This window comes from Petaurus breviceps, unplaced genomic scaffold (genome assembly GCF_028583685.1).
Source record: "Petaurus breviceps papuanus isolate PSGF00001 unplaced genomic scaffold, PetGlider_PUasm1.0 140, whole genome shotgun sequence".
In the NCBI taxonomy this organism is placed as follows: Eukaryota; Metazoa; Chordata; class Mammalia; order Diprotodontia; family Petauridae; genus Petaurus; species Petaurus breviceps.
In genome coordinates, this window is record NW_027185698.1 from 41,731,009 (window position 1) to 41,753,550 (window position 22,542).

General features: G+C 36.5%; 1 protein-coding gene across 3 annotated transcripts in view; it reads right to left on the minus strand.

Annotated features, from left to right (window-relative positions):
- HTT (huntingtin) overlaps window positions 1–22,542 on the minus strand; it is a 228,883-nt gene that overhangs the window by 19,405 nt on the left and 186,936 nt on the right. For all 3 annotated transcript variants that reach the window (XM_069070716.1, XM_069070714.1, XM_069070719.1), the window contains 5 exons: window positions 20,168–20,307; window positions 18,434–18,516; window positions 4,061–4,191; window positions 3,798–3,927; window positions 2,338–2,493 (listed from right to left, as the gene is read on the minus strand). In XM_069070716.1, the coding sequence (XP_068926817.1) occupies window positions 2,338–2,493; window positions 3,798–3,927; window positions 4,061–4,191; window positions 18,434–18,516; window positions 20,168–20,307 (640 nt within the window). The remainder of the gene's footprint in view (window positions 1–2,337; window positions 2,494–3,797; window positions 3,928–4,060; window positions 4,192–18,433; window positions 18,517–20,167; window positions 20,308–22,542) is intronic.

A 22,542-nucleotide genomic window follows, 5' to 3' on the forward strand; every position in this document is an offset into this window, starting at 1 on the left:
ATGTCTATTCTAGAGACAGAAAGCTGTAAGTCTGGGTACAAGACAGTGTATATGAAGAAAAGTAATGTGAGTTATAGCTGGAAAGGTAGCATTGTAGAGTTTGTGAAGGTACCTGAATGCTAGGTAAAAGGGGAGGAGTTTGAACTTTATACTTTGTAACCCCAGTGCTTAGTTCAGTTGAATAAATAAGTGAATGCATTTCTTCCTGTCCTGATCAGATTACATTCCACGAATACAAAGCTCATGTCTTAAAATCACTACCAGCGCCCAGCACACTGCAGTGTATGGAGCAGGCAATTAATAGAAGTTTGAAGAAGGAACTCCACAGTATGTCCAAACTAACTTTTCAGCCTTCTCTTATATAACTCTATTCCACGTAGGCTATGTGCCCAACAAAGTGGGCTACTTGAACATCAGCCCCTGGCCTCCATCCCTTAAATGCCCATGGGCTATCTTCCCACTTTCTTCCCTTTTCTCTATCATTCTCTTTTAAATCTATTCATGTGCTTCTAAGCTTAGGTCCAATACCATCTCCATCTTCATGAAGTCTTCCCAGATCCCTCTAGCTAGAAACCACTCATTTCTGTCTCAGACCTGGAACAGTACTCTTGTCAGATTCTTCCTGGTAGGAGTTACTGTATGTTTATGGAATCTGGTTAGACACTGTATTCTCAGTTATACTGTTTACTTCATGGGGGCAAAGACTATGTCTTCTTAATCTTTTTATCACTCCCAAGACCTAGAATGGTGTTCTGTACATGTGAGGCACTTAATAAAAGGTTAATGAATTAAGATTAAGAAAGATACCAACTATAAAAGTTTGCATACAGCTGAATCTCTGTGTTGATGGCAGGGACTGGATTTATTTCATCCTTCTTCAATAATAAGTAGGGCACCACATGTACATTTTTTATGTGTTCATTTAATAAATGTTTCATGAGGAAAAATATAGGCAAGAAAATGGATACAAATTGGAGCCTGAGTTAAACAAGAAGCAGAATTGGGAAAAGCTTCAAAAGAAGTACAATGTGAATCTTATGACAAAGAGAGACTGTAGTAGCTTCTGGACTTGGAAAGCAGGAAGACAGGGCTAACATAGCCAGAGACTGGCATATGTATGGTCCAAAGAAGGAAGACTGCTATTGGGGGGGGTACCCAATTGTAAAATACAAAAGAGGATCTGGATCACATCAGGGAAAAGCAGTGGGGGATTCGGTGGGGCCTTTGAATCTTTAGGGCAGAAGATGAAGGAAAAAAGTCATCATGGGGTTGCCAGTTAGAAGAATAATGACATGTAGACAGTCACAATGTAGGGAGAAGAAAGGTATAGGAAATTCTGACCTCCCAAGGCTTACTCAACACTTCTAAAGACTTTAAATTAGATGAAGTATGAAGAGGACTAGATGGTATCCAAGGTCCCTTTGAGCTGCAAGCTTCCATAGCTCTATGAATACTGTCAAGGATGCTTTTTCAAAGCATCTCCATGGGGGGGAATAAAAAGCTGAATTAGGAGTACTCCAGTGCTAGAGTAATCCTTGATTTTTTTTCCCCATGAAGAGAGGAATTCTACATTAGGTGAGACTGATAGACTAGGTGACCTCTGCAAATCCCTTTCAGCTCAAAAAGTCAGTAATTCTGTGAAGATGGGAGAAACAATAAAATTAATTGAACTCATTTAAGGAAGATTTGTTCAGTAAGATCACACTTCTCAACTAAAGGCAACACTAATCACTGTCACCCTGAAGTCGTGGATTGTAAATAGCACTGTATGAGGTAGTAATGAGAGGATGCTGTCAGTAATTCAACTCATTCTCCCTCCCACCCACACATTTACTCCTCTTCCACTTTCCTAATTTTGTTGATGGCATCATAGCTTAAAACTTTAGACACAGATTTGGCTCTTCTGTCTCCATCCTCCACATCTAACAAACTGAGTAGAACACGAATTTCCTCAATTTTATTACCATCACCAAGTTTAGGCCCTACTTAATTACTTCTTGTCTGGATTACAACAGCCTCCTAACTGGTCTATCTCTTCTGCAATATATCCTTCACATGCTGCCTGAGTCATCTTCCTAATTCGCAGCTCTGACCATGTCACTCCTCTATTCAAAAGCCTTGAGGGGCTCCCCAGTGCCTGCAGAACAAAGTACACTCCTTAACTCTTCAACTCTGCTTCTGGTTTGACTCCTGATCCCAGCAACTGGCAATTAACTCAGCACTTTTCTACCATTATCAAACTAAAAAAGTTACCAAAGTGTTAGTAAATAATCTGAAGTTGTTTCATGTTTTTAAAAAATTTTAAAAGGGGCAGCCCCAGAAATACTCATATCTTACCATGCCCAGAACAGCGGCTGCTTTACAAGTGGCTGGTACTAAATACTGAAGGAGAATTTCATCTTCAGAAGGATGCACCCTTCGAAGCTCAGTCAGTGTCAAGTACATCATCTCAAATTGATTCCTCTCGGTAAACAAGTCTGAGACTGCCAGGAGCTGGACATGAACAGATACCATTCCAACAGAGAGGGACATTTACGTTAGCAGGGACATGAAACAAGAGCTAAAAACACTGCCAGTGAGGACAAATGTTCAACTGTAACTGGTAACACAGAGGGAACAACAGCGCCTGAGGAGCTTCTGTGCTTTAGAAATGAAATAGAAATATTTGAGACCAAACTACTGTGATGTTTTTGTTGTTGTAAGGACCGGTAGGACACAGAAGAAAGAAGGCTGGAATTGGAGTCAGGACTCCTGGGTCTGAAATCTGCCTGTGGTATTTTGGGTGATCATGGATATGTCACTTCCTCTCTGAACCTTAGTTTTCTCCTCTGTAAAATAAGGCGATTGGGTTAAGTGATTTCTAAATTTCCTTTCAGATCTAAATACTATAATCTGAAAAATAAGGATAATATGGGCACTATTTCACAAGTACTTTGTAAACTAAAATGTGTTATGAAAATTACTACTGTCTTTCAAATTATTTAAGTTCATATTTCCTTGACTGTTAGCTGAAAGGTTAGAAAAATCTGTATTTTAGTTGTGGAAATACCACAAGAAGGAAGTTAGTTAGCTTACTATTTATCAAGTGCAGGAAATCTTCCCCATGTGAACAGAGGATCTACAGAAAGCTTCTAATAGATAACTGCTTCAGATCACTCCAAAGTTCTTTTGCAGTGAATTTTTTTCCAATCCTTCTGATTACATCAAGGAGAAAGTCTCAATTGTATTAATTATATTTAATACATTCATTTAGAACAACTGGACTAATGGTGTATAATACTCTAATTGTAGTATTGGTACTTAGTAATTAGTAGGACATAATTCTTGAAATTTTTTTAATTCTTTGAAAAGGAGGAAAAGAGGGAAGTCAATTAGAATATGGGAGAGGAGGTGACAAATATTTAAAACTACAGATTAAGTATCCTAAAATCAAGACATTACAATTATTAATAGCAATAGCAATAGCAGTGCCTTTAACACTTTACAAGTTAGGAAGCGCTTTCACATGCTAGATTCCAGGATGGTCCTGGTGAGGGAGGCTTGGCAGGCATATCACTCTCTTGAGTTTGCCCATAAGGAAATGGAAGTTCAGCAAGGTTACATGGCTTGCACAGTCACAAATTTAGGCAATCAAATATAGAAATGGAAATCTAATCAGCCTTCTCACTCCTGATCCAGAGCTCTTTCCACCAAATGAAAAGACTGGGTTGGCTGCTCTTTTCGGTTTGGTTTTGGTTGCTGTTGCAGGGCAGGCAGAAGAGGGTGACAGGGAGAATGTTCAGGAAAAGGGAACTTACAGATCTCACTACTTCACTGATCAGAATGACTGGGGTTCTTTTGGCTGAACTTGATGGGAGTATCCACTGACTGTACAATTCAAGCAAAAACTGCGAACAAGAATGTATATCAACTCCAGCCCGGTGTTTCCTGCAAAGAATAAGAATCTAAGTATTCTCTCAAATTCTAAAATATGTTGCCAAGTCTTATTTTGGGAGTTTCTACAAATGGATATCCTGACAAGTTTAAGAAAACTGGTTAACAAAATAAAACTGTTGAAAACCTGGAGTTTATTGGAGATGTTGGAGGTGAAGAAGGGGCAGGAAGGTCACCCTCATCTTCTTCATCTTCATCCCATTCTTCTTCTCTCAGTGGGGTGATGTTATTTCCCAGCCACACAGAGTGTATAGAGACCTGAAAATATACAAAGCAACAACATGGAGAAATACTTTGGTTTTTTCCCCCCAGTACAAAAAATTATGAAAAGCATTTAAGCAGAGCATTATTACATTACAATGTGCTCAGCTCTGGCAGACATGAAATTTAGAAAAGATATGGTCCCTACATTGTCGATCACTCAAGGACCTAAAATCTAGTAAGAGAAGATGACACCTAAACAGGTAATTAATATACATGATTTTATTTGATAGATGTGATGGAGAATTACAAAACAAAGTGAGGTCTAGAGGGGCAGGAACAAGAAAGGCTTCGTGGAGGAGGTAACATCTGTGTTAGGCTTTAGAAGATGGAGGATATCTGTGAGCAAAGTGGGAAAGAAAAAACGTTTTAGGCACAGAAAATATGAGTAAAAGCTTAAAAATATCACTTTGGGGAATTAAAAAAAATAAAAACAGAGTACATTTCAGAAGATAATGACCTCAAGAATCTGCCTTTTAACAGATTCATATAGTCAGATTAGATAACCTTTGTAGCAGGCATCTTACGCAGCCCAGGGTGAAAGACAAAGGTTGGTATTCTGCTCAAAATAACGCATACTTTCTGCAAAATTCTAGATCCTAATTTTCAGAAATGTTCAAGTGGAGTGAAGGATGGAAAATATAGGGCAAGATTACCACTTGCAGGCCTCTGAATGGTCACTGTAAAACACTGCCTTTTTAAACTTCAGGCTAATTCCCATTTTCCCTAAGCTATAAGAAGCTACCAACATGGGAGTAAGAGAAGAGAAGACAGCTTTTTAAAGTCCCATGCCTACCATTTGTAGTTATGCCAAAGATCCTCATGAATTCTGCTTTCCATTTAGGGATTTCCAGGGAGAAATTGGCTAGTCAGAAGATAAACAAGAGGCTGAAGAATTTTGAAGATCCTAGTTCCAATCCCCAGGCTTTTAGGCATGTTTAAGTGAAGAGGCACAAATATACTTTAAAGTGTCCTTTAAAGAGAAGGACCTCTCACTCCAGAGTTATAGCACAGGTTCTTTTGGATTACCTGCACTCTAAGATCGGTGTCAATTTGAAGTACTGAAGAGAGTGGAAAAAGCACCTGGTATCTGCTTTGAAGGCAGAGGTCAAGGGAGAGAATAAATTACAAAACGTAATCTCAAATGGAAAAAAAATTCAGGTCACCTAATCTAATCTCTTACACCAATGTGAGCAATGCTATGGTCATCCATCCTCTGGATGAATATTATCAGGAACAAAGGCCTCACTAATTAATTACAATGTAATAAAACATTAAATGTTAGAAAATTAAAACCTTACATTAAGTTGAGATCTCTTCGTTCTGTCCTCTACAGTTAGACAGAAAAAATATATTTAACTCTTCCTTCCACTAATAGCTTGATGGCTACAGGGAGGAAGTAAAAGCATCCAACCATCCCTGATGAGGTGGGGCAGTTCTTCCTTCAGAGGACTGTTATTGGACATAGATGATGTATCCTACCCACTATACCCTTGGACCATTTTCCCTCTCTCCTGTATCATCTTAGGTATGGCCCTGGTGCTTCTCTTGTTTAGGGTCAGGATTTCTGTGTTGACATAGGCTCCAAGTGCTGGCTGCAGAGGTAAACCAGTCAAACTGGGGTTTTACTAGCTCACAACTGACCACTTAGACCCACAACCCACGAAGGAATCATTGAGCTGGTGATGTACTCAACAGGTGTTCAATTATATCACCTTTGCCCTCTTTCATTCCTCAATGCTCCTAGGCCCATGTCTCTGACCAATGAGTTTAAATCCTGCCTCAGACACTAACTAGCTGTGTGAAACTGGCAAGTCAGTTAACGTCTCTGTGCGTCAGTCCTCAGCATAAAGTGAGGACAACAACCCCATGTTATGGTCGTGAGACTCAGATGAATTAACATGTTAAACGCTCTGCAAACCTTAAAACACTATACACATGGTAGTTATTGTTATTATTAGTGGCTTCTAAGCTACAGGTGATTGTAATTAGCATCAGTAGAGGGAATTTCTATACCACCAGAATCATAAAAGCTTGATATTTGGTAAGACAATCTTACCTTTGCTGGCTACCACACTAATCTGAGTTAGCAGCTCACTGAAACTGCCACTTTTTAAAAATACATGCTCCTTTCAGACTAGCACACACAGGTTTGTACTCAGAGAACTGAAATTTAAACTTAAGAGCAAAGTTTTACAATTATCCCTGAGAAATTCATCTTGCTCGTTTTAGTCCTCTTACAAATTTTTTTTTAAAACGTTGATTCTTTTATTCAGTGCATCAAGCAGAGTTAGGAGCAATGGCTGGAAACTACAAACACCAAATTAAGCTAATCATATCTCAACAGAATGTACAGTATAAAAAACTATTCATCTGAATCTTGAATTAATCTTGAGTTTTGCACCCCATGTTTCTCCATCTTCCCTCAAGAATTCCAAGGCACACACAAATATTTGGATGAATTCAAACTATCTAAGGTCTGTGGGATTCAGTTTGTTAATGTAGTAAATCAATTGGAAAAGGACATGAAGTTAGTTTGCCATTACTTGGTATCTGTAAACCCAAGTTGACTTCACTGATTTCTTTGCTAAATTCTCCTAAGATATTTGTCTAATGATCTGTCAAATAGTTTTGCCCAAGGGCAACATTCAAGCTCACAAATCTAGAGTTTCTAGAATCCTAGGGAGTGGGTGTGTGGATGTATGTTTATTTTTTGTTTTGTTTACAATTAAAGTGGTTATTGATCTTCTGGCACACCTGCTGTTCTCTTCATGATTCTCAAAAATTACTAATACTACATCTGCAATCAAATATGTTCTTTTAGTATGTATGTCCTGGAATCTAATTTTTTTGAACCTTGAGACTTCAACTCATCCAGAGCAGATGGCTGTTCTTTGACCTCTCTGGTCCTCTCACATAAGTTTTTTCTTTATCCCCAATGTCACTCCATAGTAAAAGATCTCATTACCAACTAAAATACTATAATCAACTGTTCTTTTCAATAATAAAAGTGAAGCTACCAAGTTTCTTCATGTGCTGCAGAAATAAGCAGAAATGGCACAGAAGAAACCAAAGACAAGAAGAACACCTGGGATAGGCTATGAATAAAACTGGTTCACAGCAGAGGTGAGACAGTTTTGAAGGTGTTGATGGACTGATCCTCAAGATATCTGAAAAAGACGATACTAAGCACTTGGAGAAAAAAAAATTTGTGGATATGAATATTACCAAAGCAGGACAATTTAGGAAATAAGCCTAAGTAAAGAAGAAACAAAATTCTCGGTTTTGGCAGATGATATGCTGGTGTACATACAGAATCCCAGAGTCAGCTAAAAATCAATTGAAATAAAAATAATTCGAACAAAGTTGCAGGATATGAAATAAATCCACATAAATCAGAAGTATTCTTGTATAATACCAAAAGAGCCCAAAGGGAAGAATGAGAAGAATTTCATTCAAATAACTACAGAAGCAATAAAACATTAGGGGGTGTATTTAGTAAGGTTCACTGGGCATTATATGATCTCAAAGGCACCAGGCAGGTGGCACAGTGGATACAGCACTGTGCCTGGAGTCAGGAAGATCTTGGTTCAAATCTGGTCTCAGAGCAGCTAGGTCACCTAGCTCAGTGACTCTGGGCAAGTCACCTAGCCCTGTCTGCCTCAGTTCCTCATCTAAATGAGCTAGAGAAGAAAATGGTAAACTCCTCCAGTCTTTGCAAAACCAACTAAACAACAAGAAATAATGAAATGCAAAGTTTCAGGGAAACTGTGAAGACCTGTATGAAGTGATGAACATCAAAATGAGCAGAAGATAGAAAAGAAGCAGAATAAGGGGAGGAGAATAAATAACAACAGGGGGGCAGGGAGGGATGGACCCTTAAAAAGATATTAAAATTCTTATCAATGTAAAGGAGCCATGAGTCCAAAAGAATGAAGACGAAAAATAGCACTCTTCTGTCCTATGGATAATAAATTTAAAATATAGACATATATTTCTGAATAAGGCTAAAATACATATTTTTCAGACAGGTTTTTCCAGATGGTACATCTATGTATTGAGAAAATTATTTTTCTTTTCTATTTTAAAAAAAAATTTGTTCAACAGGGAAAGGAACAGAAGGAGGCAAATAAATGAAAAATTTTTAATAAAACAAAAGATATGTTAATAACTAGAGTCATATATCTATTTCCACATTTTTAGAAAATCTTTTTTTAGAATAATCTTCCTATATTTCAAGACGGACAGCCAGGTAGCACAGTGTAAACAGTGCCAGGTCTGGGGCCAGGGAGACTCATCTTCCTGATTTCAAATCAGGCCTCAGACTAGCTGGGTGACCCTGGGCAAGTCACTTCACCCTAATTTGCCTCAGTTTCCTCATATGTAAAATGAGCTGGAGAAAGAAATGGAAAGCCACTTCTGTATCTTTGCCAAGAAAACCCCAAATGGAGTCATGAAGATTTGGACACAACTGAAACAAGTGAACAACAATATCAAGGAATTTCTTCATGAAATTCTTCAAGAACAGAAAAGGCAGGATTTTATAAACAAAATACTTTTTAAGAAGGAAAATGACATTTTTATTTTATAGAAGATTAAAGAGATAGAATATTTACCTGTTATTTATCTTTTTTGCAAGTTCTTAAGAAATTGTTAAAAACAAAATTTAAATAAAAATTCATTTAAAAGGCAGAAAATATATCACTATATATCATTAAGTGGTTTATGAAACACAAGGAAGCAGATTATAAATGAAAGATATAATCACTCAGTAGGCCTAATTACCTGCCCACAGTAGGTATTTATAGGCTCAGGATATTAGTAGTAGGAATTATATAGGAAAAGGGATATAAGCAATATCATCAAAAAGTATGACCATAAGGGGAAGTATTACAGTCATACAGAAGGTATGAGGAACCAGCACCTACATGAAGTCAAGAGAACTAAAAGAAGCAACACTAGGTCAACCCTGGCAGTGAACAGGAAGACATGTCTAAATGACATAGGATAAAAAACCACGGGTGGGCTGCAGTCTATGCTGGTTTTAGAGAATGCCCACATCAATGCAATCACAGCTATAAGGAAGTTCCAAGATTATAGATAAGTGGGCAATGTAGGTGATATAAAAATGAAAACTATCAACTCATTATAGAACTGAGATGTGCTTTAAGGTTTGGAAAGCATTTTACATATTATTTCATTTGAACCTTACAATGGGTTATTTAGACAAGTATTCCAGGTATTATTATTTCCTGTTACAGATGAGAAAATTTGGGTTAAGTGACCAGCCTATGACTATCCAACTAGTTACCTTCTGGAGTGGAGATTTAAACACAGTCTTCTTGACTCAAAATCCACACTAATTCTGTTACTGGAAAGATTAGGTTCTTGAAAGGTAAAGTCATTTGCCAAGTAACAAATATTTAAGTGGCAAAGTAAAGACTTAAACCCACGCCAGAAGAAAAGTTTAATAGGGGGAAATAGTTCCCACCTGAAAGGTCTGCTGTGAAGATTCAATGTGAGAACTTGAACATGTTTTAAAAATAGTAGACTGCTATAAAAGCATGAGGTTTCATTATTGCTTCATGATATGCTTTAAATTAAAATATGGCATGGGTTTAAATCTATATCATTAAAAGCAGTAGTCACATTAGCAAGACCCCAGATTAGAAAGTACTTTGAAATAAGCTACTTTTAAATAAGTACCTTTTTAACTAGAGCATTTCTTATTATATAGTGCAATATACAGACACTGAACCTTCATTAAGGTAGTGAGTTTGAAAAAAAATAATAAATGCAGTTTATATTTCCCATGAACAAGGCACTATTCTCAGAAAGAAAAAATTTTCAGAAATGTTAACTTTAAAGTTGGAGAAATTTCTCTACAAAAATATACTAACATATATAATGGATATTGTAATTCTTGCAATCTCAATGGGTGGGGAAGAGGTGAAGGGAAGGAGAGAATTTGGAACTGAAAACAAAAATAAACCTGAATTTTTAAAAAATCATGCTAAGTTACTAGGAAAATTGGAAAGCAGTTGGGGAAAAAAGTTCTTAAACAAGCAAAGGAAGCAATCAGGTAATTTCAAAAAAAGAATATTGCTTTTGCGCAAATAAAATCAATGAGGTTGGTTTAAGAAATTATAGCAAGGAAAAAACTATGCATCAAATATCTGAGAACCTGATGTCCAAGGCAATAGACACAAGAAAGACCAAGAGCCATTACTCAAAGATTAAGTGCTTAAACGAAGTGAGAGAGTCGTTCTTATAAGAGCTGTCAATTGACTACAGCCATGTGAAACACTGTCCCAAAGTCACTAATAATGTAATGTAAATCAAAGTAACTCTGAGAGGTTTCTCCACACCTGATAAATTAAGGAAGATGAAAAATTGGAAATGGTTGATATTAGAAGGGATGTGGGAAGACAGGCATTTTCAAAATTCGTGAAGACTGGAATGAGAAATAAAAAAGAGGCACAATAATTTTGTGAGTTTAAAAAAAATACAAAATAAACCATAAGATCACCCTACTTCAATAAAAAAATTTTCCCAAGGGGCAGCCAGGTAGCATGAGTAAGAACACCGGCTCCAGTGTTGAGAAGACCTGGAGATGGAATCCCGGGCTCATACACTTAGCACCCACCCAGAAACACTTGGCCGTGTAACCTTGAGCAAGTTACTTAACCCCGATTGCTTTAAAAAAAATTTTTTTCCACAAATTAAGGAAAATCATTTTAAAGAGTAGAATCCTACACATTTAAAACCTATCCCACAATTAAAAACTGTAACCACTCTGAAAAGTGATTTGGAATATGCTGAAGAAATGACTAAAATATCTAAACACTCTGACCCAGAGCCATCACTGCTAGGCACAGACCAAAGAGAGGTCAAAGACAGAAAGAAATACCCAACATACTCCAAAATATTCACAGTAGCATTTTTCATGGTAGCAAAGAACTAGAAACTGTGTTCCTGCTGGCTGTGGGCATTTGGAGGAGAGCTGAGTCCTTGGTTTCAGTTTCAGGACAGAGGAAAGAGATGAAGTTTGCAGACACAGAAGCAATGATAGGAAGCAAGATCACTTGCAGGAAAAGTGTTGCTGGGATCCCTAGCCCTAGCCATGGCTCAGGGCAAGAGGAATGCCCAGGTCAGGCCTCCAGACAATGCTTAGGAAACAACAGTACAAAAAGCCTAAAAGCTTAAGGCATGATCTTGGGACTAGAACCTGAGTATAATAATAAGCCACTAAAAAAAAATGAGTAAACAAAGGAGAGAGAATCTGACCACAGATTGCTACTATAGAGATAGAGAAGATCTGAGTTCATACTCAAAAAAAGATGAAGTTAAAAGCCACTCCCACTTTAAACAAAAATGTCAAATGGTCACAAGCCAAAAAAAGTTCTTGGAAGAGCTTTAAAAGAACTTTTAAAATTAAATGAGAGGTTAAAGAAAAAATAGTATAAAAATTATAAGAGCAATCCAAGAAAATCAAGAAAATTATGAAAAGAAAACAAACCAACTGGAAAAAGAGATCCAAAAACTTAAGGAAGGAAATATCTCCTTAAAAATTAGAAATGGACAAGGAGAAGCTAATGACATTATAAAACATCAAGAAATAACAAAACAAAATCAAAAGAATGAAAAGATAGACGGGAATGTGAAACATATTATTAGAAAAACAACTTAACTAGAGAACAAACAGATTGAGGAGAGATAATATAAGAATTGTTGGACTACATGAAAATTATGATTAAAAAAAAGTCTAGATAAGATATTATAAGAAATCATTAAGGAAAACTGCCCTGAAGTTCTAGAATGAGAGAAAAAAATAGAAATAGGAAAAAAAAACTATCAATTGACACCTGAAAGAGACCCCAAGATGAAAACTCATAGGAACATTGCAGCAAAGTCTCAAAGTTGCCAACTACAAGTAACAAGAGAAAATAATTTGAATACTTCAGAGCTACAATTGGGATAACACAGATCTACATTAAAAGGTTGAAGGGCTTGGTACATTATACTTTGAAGAGCAAAAGAACTTGGTATGCAACCAAGAATAATTTACCCAGCAAAGTGGAGTATAATTCTGAATGGAAAAATAGGGACACCTAATGAATTGAAAAACTTTCAGGTATTTGTGACAAAAAGACCAGAACTTAATGGATTGACATATGAGATCTTGGAGAAACATAAGGTAAACATTAAAGACCAATTATAAGAGACTAGATAAGATCAGGCTGTTTACTTCTTATATGGGAAAAATGTTATCTGTACTTTTAAGAATGTTATCATTACTTAGTACTTTGAAACAGCATGCATATGCAGAAGGTTTGGGGCTGAATATGATGGGATATTTCTAAAAAATAAAATTGGTTAGGGAGAGGTAAAATGGAGCAATCATCTCATACAAAAGAGGCATGGATGGGAGAACTGTTACAGTGTGAGCAGGTAGGGGTGGAGGGCAGGTAGTGCTGGAACCTTATTCTCATTAGAACTGGGTTAAAAAGGGAATAACATATATCTAGGAGGCTTTAAAAGTCTTCTAAATTTAAGGAGGGTAAGAGGATAGGATACTGGAGGGACTTTTAGAACATGGTGTAGATCAAGAAGTAGGAGGATGCAGGGAAAGAATAAGGATGGGATTCTTTGAGGGGTGCATAAAAATTAAGAAATAGGAGGGGAAGGGGAAATGATAAGGGAGGGACTCCAAAAAAGGATGAGGATTAGGGATTAATCTGATGTGTGAAGAGGGATAGGATAAAAAAGAGAAGGTAAGACGAATAACAGAGAGAAAAAATAGGATGGATGGAAACACACAATGAGTATTTATAACTTTGAATGTGAATGGGATGAACTCACCAATAAAACAGAAATGGATAGCAGAATGGATTAAAAATCAGAATTCAATAATACATTGTTTATAAGAAATACACTTAAAAAAAGATATGCACAGAGATAAAATAAAGGGCTGGAGCAGAATTTATTATGCTTCTGCAGAGGTTAAAAAAAAGAAGAAAGTTGTAGCTAAAATAGATTTCCTTAAAAGTGACAAACAGGGAAACTACACTATGATAAAAGGTACCATAGAAAATGAAGTAATAGGAAATCCGAATACACACCATCTTGGGCTGGAGGCAGAGGAGAGATGGGAAGAAAATTTGGAACTCAAAATCTTGTGGAAATGAATGTTGAAAACAAAAATTAAGTTAATTTAAAAAAAGAAAATGAAGTAATATCAGTACTAAACCTACATGCACCAAATGATATGGTATGTAAATTTTAAAGGAAAAATTAAATGAATTACAGTTGGAAATAGATAGTAATACTATAACAGTGGGGGACTTTAACCTTTCCCTCTCATAACTAGATAAATTAACCCAAAAAAATATATATAACAAAGAAGTTAAGAAGATGAATAGAATCTTAGATAAACTAGATATAATACATATGTCTATGTATTATATCTAGAGAGAACTGAATGGGAACAGAAACGAATACACCTTTTTTTCCAATGGTACATGGAAAAAATTTTACAAAAACTTACCACATAAAAATTTTAAAATTAGGAGAAAACTTATAGACAGTTTCTTGGATGAAGGTTCCTATCTCAAACATATAAAGAACTGTGTCAGATTTATAAGAATGTAAGCCATTCCCCAATTGATAAATTGAACAGGCAGTTTTTTAAATAAAGATGTCAAAACTATATATTGCCATGTAAAAATGCTTTAAATCACTATTAATTAGAGAAATGCAAATTAAAACAATACTGAGATATCATCTTATACCTATCAGACTGGCTAAAATGATATAAGGGAAAAGTGACAAATGTTGGAAGGGATGTGGAAAAATTGGGGCCCTAATTCCCTTTGGATGGAACTATGAACGATCTAAACATTCTGAAGTACAATCTTGAATTATCCCCCAAAAGTTATAAAACTGTGTATATACCCTGTGACTCAAAATACCACTTTTAGGTCTCTTTCCCAAGGCGATTAGGGAAAAAGGAAAAGAATTTATATGTTCTGACTATTACGGATGTTTCGGAAGACTAAACATGTATAACCTATATCAAACTGAATGTAACTGGGGAAATATAAAAATAAAATACTTAAAAAAGTAATTTATATGTCCTAAAATATTTATAGCAGCTCTCTTTGTGGTGTCAAAGAACTGGAAACTGAGGGGATGCCTCTCAACTGGGAAATGGCTGAGCAAGTTCTATATGATTTCGATGGAATATTACTGTGATGATGATGATAAACTAGCTGATTTAAGAAAAAACATGGAAAGATTTACATGAAATGATGAAGAGAGAAATGAGAACCAAGAGAATGTTTTAGACAGTAACAGCAATACTGTTCGAAGAACAACTTTGAATGACTGTCATTTTGATTGTTATAATATACTCAAATCAACTACAAAAGACCTATGAAGGAAGATGCTATCCACATACAGAAAAGGAAATGATAAAGAGAACTATTGATAGTATGGTTTTACACACACACACACATTTTCGTGTCTAGTGGTAGCCTTCTCAAGGATAGGTTAGGGAGGGAAGGAGAAAAAAAAATGCACAGCAGAGAACAAAAGAAAACTCAGAAGGAAGCAGAGAAAAGCACAAAGTAGCTTTGAAAAAAATGTATAGCGTTTATTACACAGTTTTCCAGGAAAAAAAAAGGAAAACTGTAAAATGGACATTCATGGTTCTATATTGAATCTTATTTTTATGTTGTGCTATGTACATGGAAATGTTTTTTTTTGTATTTAAGTTCAAAATGAATGAAAATAATAAAAAAAAAGGATCCCTGCCTAGCACATAGTTATTGAGCACGAATTTATAGAGGACTTAGGAAGGATTCATGACTTTCTATATAATGCAAGATAAGAGAGGCTAGGAAAAAATAGGGTTGGTGGACATTGGTCCTGGGTTATTGTTGTTGAATCATTTCAGTTGTATTTGACTCTTTTTGACTCTCCCCTCCCTCCCCAATTTGGGGTTTTCTTGGCAAAGATACTGGAATGGTTTGCCATTTCCTTCTCTAGCTCATTTTACAGGTGGGAAACTGAGGCAAACAGGGTGAGGTGACTTGCCCAGGGTCACACAGCTAGGAAGTGTCTGAGGCCAGATTTGAACTTAAGAATTTTTTATTTCAAGGCTAGTGCTCACTCCACTGTGTCACCTAGCTGAGCCTGGGTTAGCAATTGGCAACATAAATGGCAAATCAAGAGGGAAAGGAATTCTAAGGAGAAGGCATGATTGAAATGGTAGACCACTGGGTCTAAACAAAACAGAGAAATTACGAGCAGGCAAGAGATAAAGAACTGAGAGAGTAGGAACAGTTTAAGTACTGGAAGTCAGGGTGAAAATTCAAAAGTCCAGAAGGAATAAGAGAGAATATAAAGTATAAGACAGGAAAAAGGGTTAGAAGCAAATTTCAGAGTTTATAATTTTAGAGATAGAACACTTTTCATTAATGATGATGGATGCAAAGAATGATTGTGCTGATGGATGAATCAGTCACTCAATCAATAAATATTTAATACGTACTTGCTATGTGCTGGGCACTGTACTAAGCGCTGAACACAAAGAAAGGCAGAAGACAGACCCTGCCCTTGAGAAGCTCACAATCTAATGGGGGAAATATTCGAGTTTACATCTCCCTCCCCCCCTACACATAACAGCTAAGACAACCTAAGGAAGTTCTCAGCAGTCTTCTAATCCTATGAGTTGAAAAAAAGGTTTAAATTTCTCTCTGGGAGCTCCACAAACTAATGAAATCATAGGTATAATTCCTATCCCTAGTCAATTTTTTAAAAAAATCCTTCTCTTAGCCCTTCAACTTAAAAGGAAATAGTTCTAAAATTTTAAAATAAATGTTCTTAATTTAATTAATATTCAAGATGATAATCACTTATTAATATGCCTATATTCGGAATTTCATGATATCTAAAGTCCTTTCCAGCTCTTAATTCTAAGATCCTATTGTCTCTTAAACCAATGGCCCATCAATGACCATACAAAAAAATCTCCAGCAGGGGAATCAAATGGTAAGCTCCAATAATTTTGTTTCCAGTAGACTCTCACTCAAAAATATAACCCACAGATCAAATGAGCATTCCAGTTCCAAAGGCAAAGCTTCCTTCACTGGTTAGGAGGAAAATACTAAACCAGATGATAGCTGAGTTTAAATATGGAACTTGAAAGGATTTAGAAACGAACTAACCAATCTTGTGTTTTATACCACAGGTAACTGCTAATTTAGCCAGCTCACCCCCATCTCCAATAGAACCCACCCTTTTAACAAAGGAAAGAAGATAAACAAAACCAATGGACAGAGCAACCTCGTCTGTCAGCATACGCATTGTTTGGCATTCAGAATCTGCAGTGCCAACCACCACTCATGCCAGAGGGGAACAAGCCTCACTTTATAGATGAGGAAGCTGACCTCCAGGTAGGGTGGATGATTTACTTAAGATCACATAGCATGGAAAGGGCACAAGAGGGGCACAACGCAAGTATCTCAAGTCTGAGTCCAGTGCTCTGTAACTACAACAGCACTGCAGCAAAAAAAGTCTTCTTTAGAATATAGCTATTTTAAGAAAATACTGTTTAAAAAACAACCAAATTTTTAACTGTTAAAAGTCACCTGCTACAGAATTAATGAATGCTAAAATATAAACAATTCAAAAATCATGAATTTTTAAATTCCAAGTGAACAGCAAACATTTACTAGGGCCTCTGATGTGAAAGACAGTAGCAGTCTCCATTCAAATCCATCCCTGTACGTGTTACTGTCCCGAGACCACTGCTGATTTCTCTTCCTTCAAGCTGTGATGTGGCAGCCAACAAAGTTAATGAGACTTTCAGGAGCCAGAGGTAGGGCAGGGCTCTCCCTTGCATGCAGGGCACAGCTCCCCTAAAGCACTGCAGACAAGCATGTTCATAAGGGCAGAGTTCATAAGGGAAGTGGAGAACACACTGAACTCATCTCTCACATGGAGCATGGTATGGATGGTGGAGAGAGCAGAGGTTGTGGAAAGGGGATTGAGGTAGGCTTTAGAAGCCAGGGCATGGTTATCTAACAACATTCAACAAAAGAAGGAACCAGAGTGAGCATTCCAATGCAGAAAGTCAAGGATGGGAGCTTAGGAGGGAAGGGGAATATTGAGAGCTATCTAGAAATATCTTAAGTAGAAGTGACATTAGGTAATCTGTACAGGACTAAAAGGCAGAACTAGGACCACAGGGTATAATTTATAGGAAGGAACTCTTCGTACAAAATAAGGAAGAACCTTATAAAAATTCAAGTTGTCTAAAGGTAGATTAGATTGTGTTCGTGAAGAAACTAGACAATCCTCTTCAGGGGCACTATGGAAGGAATCCCTGCATCACACAGAGGATCAAGTTAATGATGCCCCTTGTAATTCTGGTATTCTATGAAAAATACTTGAAAAAATAGAAAAGGCTTGCTCATAGACAAATTTGTCTGATCAAGAATTAATTTTTATTTATTTTTAATTTTTTGCTTTTTGGAGGGCAATTGGGGTTAAGTGACTTGCCCAAGTCACACGGCTAGTTTTTGTGTTAAGTGTCTGAGGCCACATTTGAACTCAGGTCCTCCTGACTCCAGAGCTGGTGCTTTATTCACCACACCACCTAGCTGCCCCTAAGAATTAATTTTTGAAAAGGAAATAAATTTCTGTGCCTAATCTAACAAATTTTGTCATAACTTCTAGACTCTAAAGGAATATTATTTACCTTCCATGTTAAAATATATGTTTATCTGGTTCATTTTTCATTCAGAACTATTAATATTTTAGCAATAATGAAATTAAATTTTGATTACGGACAACACAGATTATAATTATATAACACAGGTTACAGACAGCAAGGTACATAAGATAGAGCATTGGAGGTAGAGTTTTGGAGACCTAAGTTCAAATCCAGCCTCAGGCACTTACTAGCTACGTGATCCTGGGCAAATCACTTAAGCTCGGCCTCCCTCAGTTTCCTCAACTGAGGATGTTATCATCCATGGGGATGATAACAATAGTACCTATCTCTCAGGATTGCTGTGATGATTAAGTGAGATCACATACATACAGTGTTTGCCAACTTAAAGTGCTCTAAAAATGTTAGCTGTTATTATTGTTGCTATTATCATCATCATTAGTTGGAGGGAAAAGAAAAAAGAAAAAAAATACTGAAATCATGTTACAGATATCAACCAACCTGTCCTAGATTATAACTCATGTTCCCCATTTCTCGTTCAGTGTTGATCTGCAGCAGAAGTTTTTCATGACTGATAAGGGTACCTACAAAAAAAATCATTATCCTCTTTAGCTTTTCTGTAGAACATTTAACAGATTCAAGCTGAAATAGCATTTCAATATAATTATTCATATGTGTTAACTCTCAATACTTAAAATTCTGACTATTATACATTAGGTGGTTATATAGCTCCTCTCTTTTCTGGAGAGACTATATAAATAGGATATTTGATGAATCCGAGTCCTTTGAGATCTTTGATAACCATCAGGTTATGAAAAAAATGGAGCCAGGACATGGAGAATAATGAAGAAAAGCAATAATGATTTAAACCCTAATCACTCCTTGGCACTCACAAAGGGCACTTCTTTCCCAAAGCTAACAAGGAAAAAGGAAAAGTCATTCTCAGTGATCTTGGCCAATATAGTTTAGCCCACAAGTGGAGAACCTTTGGCCTCAAGGTCACATGTGGTCTTCTAGGTCTTTGGATATAGCCTTTTCACTGAGTCCAAGTTTTACAGAACAAATCCTTTTACTAAGGGGATTTGTTATGTGAAGTTTGGATTCAGTCAAAGGGCTGCACTTGAGGACCTAGAGAGGCCACAGGTTCCCCAACCTTGGGTTAGCCTTTCCTCTTCTCTCACCTATGTGTAACTCTAACTGGTATAAAAGAAGCTCACTTGCTCCACCATCAATCCTTTAGGCTCTGATACTCATCCTTGGGTTTACTTTTTCTTCTCTTGCAACATTAAGCCAGCACATGTCAATCCAAGGTCATCCCCTGTCCACTACCCACCTTATTTTCTTTCCTTTTGCAACTGTAGAATGTGAGAAATGATAGTTGATAACCTATCTTACAGGAATCCTGTGAATATAGCACTTTGTAAACCTTAAGGCATTATAGAAATATAAGTTATTGCAAGTAATCCAAATTAACAAAACCTTTTAACACACATTGTGTTCAAGGGTATGTGTGTGTGTATACACATGTATACACATATATACACATATATGTATGTCATAATAACTGGTCAGGGAACCACCTTATCCTATGTCACATGATATCCAAAGGATATTGTGGGGGTGGAGATGGTATTCAGTAGCCAAGAAGTTTGATCCATGAAGTGTTGTGAATAAAGATAACAGCCCTCCCTGGTCAGGTATCTGTCCCATTAAAAGCAAAAAAGATGTACATGTATGTGTGTGTAGTGTGAATACATGTATATGCATGTGTGTACACACATACATACAAGATGTACATACTCCGTATATTTTATGTGTGTGTATGTTGTATATGCATATGCACATATATATGTATATCTATATGTATATATACACATACAGGGTTTCCTGGAGTTGTAAGCATTCTGAGAATTTTGGAAAACCATGGCAGGGAGGGGTGTCTGTGTATTCCCTATTTAAGCTACAGCAACCTTTGCAGAGCCAGATTTAACGGATAAACAAATCCTTGGTTTATGTGTGGGGGAGCAATATTTTGGAATTTATGATGGGAATTATTTATTATTTCTTCTGATGGTTTCTCCTTAGAAGATAATCCTTATTATGGGGTTCTTAAAGATGATGTTTTTCAGTCACAGAGGAAAATGTTTTAGGTCTAAAACTTGCAAAAATTAAATAATATGACTACTAAGTAATGACTGCTTAGAACACACAGAAACAGATTCATTCCCTTCATACCTGACATAGCTGGAGACAGAGACGGGACAGGATCCCAGGCCTGGTACAAGTGATGTGTGGGGATGTTGTCTCTCTTTGAAACCATCGCTTGAATTTCTTGCTCTACAATTCCCCTGATAACACTCAATTTCCTCCCAAACCTAAAAGGTTTATTGTTAAGGGTTAGTTAACATATTGTTTCCCCTCAATACAACTCCTGAAAATGCTAAATATACACAGTTTCTTTGATCCCCACCCCTCCCCAGATGCCTTCTCCCTCACTCTCCCAGCCAAAAGTGATCTCTCTTTCTTTGAATTTTCATAGAGTACTCTCTGGGATACTTCCTTCCTGTTCATAATATTCTATTTCGTATTATGTCTTTGTGTACACATCTTATTCCCCTTATTAGAATATGAGTTCACTAAGGGACAATGTTGTTTTACATTTTTGTATTCCCAGAACCTAACACAGTGTCTTACACTCCATATCTATGTGTTAAATTAAAATGAAAAACACTAGAATTTTTTCCATTATTCAGTTATAGAAAATTTTAGCAACTTCTGATACCAATTGAACTGACACAAGAATAAATGCTTGGGGGCGGCTAGGTGGCACAGTGAATAGAGCACCAGCCCTGGAGTCAGGAGGACCTGAGTTCAAATCTGACTTCAGACACTTAACACAAAACTAGCCGTGTGACCTTGGGCAAGTCACTTAACCCCAACTGCCCTACCTTCTTCCCTCCAAAAAGCAAAAAGAAAAATCTTAAAAAAAAAAAATATAAAAGAGTAAATATTTTGTGGCAGCTAGGTGGTGCAGTGGTGCTGGAGTGAGGAGGACCTGAGTTCAAATCCAGCCTCAGACACTCAACATTTACTAACTGTGTGAGCTTGGGCAAGTCACTTAACCCCACTTACCCTGCCTTCTCCCTCCAAAAACAAAACAAAAAAAGAATAAGTGTAAATTGTTGTTTAGATTTCATATTAATGTGCTGCTTCTTAAAACTACAAACTTTCCCTATCCTGTGTTACCAAAGTCACTCTATGACATTCCATTCTTAGCCTTTGTCATGTGACAGAAACACCAATTATTCAAACATTTTACTTATAATCATTATAGTATTTCACCTACTTCCTGTTTGAGGAAGTCCAGAAAGTAAAGTCCCTATTCTAACATCATATGATTTTAAATACTATTAATTGGGTTAAATGGCTGGCCTTAAGTCACAATTATTAAAAATAACACCAGGCATAGAAAACATTTTGGAGAACAAGAGAGAAATATACAGGATCACAACACTTTGGAAGCACCAAAAACTTGCAGACCTCCAGAAATAGCTTTGAAAAAAAAGGAGTAGGAAACAGCCTGAAGATGGGACACTGCCATCCATCCCTCACCTCAGGTGATCAGAATGCAACTTTAACAAAAAGTTCAAAGTCAATAAAGAGGCTGGAAAAATGGACAAAAAACAAAAAAATAACTTGGCCATAAAAAGCTACTACAATGGCAGGGAAGACCAAGACAAAAACTCAAAAGAAAACAACAATGCAAAAACATCTACAAACAAAGACTCAAAGAAAATGCTAATTAGGAACTCAAAGTTTTAAAAACAAAATGTTAAAAAATTGTTTTTACATGCAACTGGGAAATAAGATATACAGGCAATGGGGTATAGAAATCCATCTTCCCCTACAAGAAAGAAAAGGGGATGGGGATAATAGGGGGAGATAAAGGGGAATGGAAGGGAGGGAAGATGGGGGAAGGGGTAATCAGTTTGCATGCCATCTGGGGTTGAGGGTAGGGGAAAGATGGGGAGAAAATTTGGAATTCAAAATCTTGTGGAAATGAATGTTAAAAACTAAAAACAAATAAATTCCTGGGGAAAAAAAAGAAAATGTTAATTGAACCCAAGCCCAATGAAAATTTATAGAAGAGTTAAGGAAAGAGATGAGATTAGTAGAGAAAAAAAATGGGAAAAGAAATAAGGATGAAGCAACAAAACTATGAAAAGAAATTTAAAAGCTTGATAAAAGAGGCACAAAAAGAATACTGGAGAAAATAACACTTTAAAAAATAGAATTGGCCTAATGGTAAAATAGGGACAAAAATTCACTGAAGAAAAGAACTCCTTAAAAAGCTAATTTGGCCAAATGAGAAAAGCTCACTGAAAAAGGCAAAGGAACTAGGATTACAACCAATAACCTACCCAGCAAAACTAAGTATAATCTTCAGGGGGAAAAATGGATATTTAACTAAATAGAGGACTTTGGAGCATTCTTAATCAGAAAACCAGAGATGAATAGAAAATTTGACTTTCAAATACAAACCTCAAAAGAATCAGAAAAAGGTAAAATGGAAAGAGAAACCAAAAGGGATTCAATAAGGTTAAATTGTT